The following is a 1,398-nucleotide window of genomic DNA, read 5'->3' as shown; positions in this document are numbered from 1 at the left end:
CCCCCTCTCCCTCTGTCCCTCACCCCCCCATATCTCATGTCCCCCCACATCCCCCATCTCCCAGTGGCCCTCCATGTCCCTCTGTCCCTCACGCTCCCCCATCTCATGTCCCTCCATATCCCTCTACCTGCTCCCGTTCCCCCCATCTCTCCACACCCCCAATCTCCCACTGCCCCCCCCTTTTTGAGGTCCCCCCATCCCCCTCCTCACCCAGCATGCCCTTGTTGGAGTCGGAGAGGCACATGTCCTTCTCGGCGCTGGGCAGGACGAAGCCCACCACGAAGACCTCCACGCCGTCGGCCATGAGGGCCAGTCCCAGGACGAAGTAGAGGGTCCACTGGAAGCGGCCGTGGCCGCACTCCTGCAGGATGAGCTCGTACTGCTGCGCCAGCTCCTCCTTGTCCTTCCTCCTCTGGCCCTCACCATCGTCGAAGGCCCCCACGGTCGCTTCGCCCCCCAACCTCTCCCCACTTTTCATCGAGTCGTGCCGGGGGATGCCTTGATATTCACCCTCGTAGATCTCGTCCTCCTCGTCGTGCCCTTCGGTGGCGTCGCTGGAAGCCCCTTCCTCTTCGTTGGCTCCTTCTCCTCCCCGGTAGTAGCCGTCCTGGGGCGGGTAGTCTTCATCGTCCTCCTCTTCCTCGAAGCGGGAGTAGGAGCGCTTGGTGTACTCGTCCTGCATGCGGTCCATGCCCTTGCTCACCTTCTTGGCCGCGTGTTTCTTCACCTCCTTGGCGATGTCCTTGGCTCCTCGGATGAAGGCCGTCCGGTCTCGGAAGCTCTCGTCCATGATGGCGGTGGGGACGGTGCCCCGACGGGACCCCCGGGATGGAAAAAAAGGGGGGGCCGGGGGGGCGTTGTTGGGGGTCTCTTCTTCCTCCTCTTCCTCCTCTTCTACGAGGTCCTCACGCCCGGGGACAGCGGTGGGATGTGGGGAGAAGGACGACGGCGCTACCCATCCGCCTGGCGCCGGCTGGGAGGGGACGCGGGGGGGACCCCCCGGACCTGAGGAGCCCAGACATAAGGAAGAGGGGGGTGGGTTGGCTCCCTTCTGAGCCCCCCCCCCAGATTCCACCCTTTTGGGTGGAAACGGGGAAGATTTGGAGCATCCCAGCCCCACGGGGAGGTGGTGGGGGGGTCACAAGGAAGACCAGGCACCCCATGGAGATGGGGACACAAGGTCTCTGGCTGCCTCCCCCCCGTGCTCGGGTGGGGGGTCTCTGGCTGCCCCCCCCATCAGGATTTAAAGCACCCCTTGACCTCAGGGTGGGATGCAAGGTGGATTCTCCAGTGTCTAATAACAGGGTTGAGCACAAGCCGTGGTGTGGCTTCGCCTCCCCCTTTCCCCCCCCCTCTTCCAGCCCAAATCCACCCGAAATTCCCAAATTAATCGATTTG

General features: G+C 63.9%; 1 protein-coding gene across 1 annotated transcript in view; it reads right to left on the bottom strand.

Moving 5' to 3' along the window:
- Positions 1-1,002, bottom strand: part of SV2A (synaptic vesicle glycoprotein 2A) — a gene marked incomplete at its 3' end in the record, with an annotated part of 8,725 nt that extends 7,723 nt beyond the window's left edge. Inside the window, exon 1 of the mRNA XM_014961682.1 lies at positions 211-1,002. Coding sequence (XP_014817168.1) covers positions 211-790 — 580 coding nt within the window. The remainder of the gene's footprint in view (positions 1-210) is intronic.
- Between the last annotated feature and the right edge of the window lie 396 nt (positions 1,003-1,398).

The sequence above is a fragment of the Calidris pugnax genome, unplaced genomic scaffold, assembly GCF_001431845.1.
Source record: "Calidris pugnax isolate Ruff unplaced genomic scaffold, ASM143184v1 scaffold717, whole genome shotgun sequence".
Lineage (NCBI taxonomy): Eukaryota > Metazoa > Chordata > Aves > Charadriiformes > Scolopacidae > Calidris > Calidris pugnax.
Note: the sequence above shows the minus strand (reverse complement) of the source record. Positions and strands in the feature narration are given on the sequence as shown.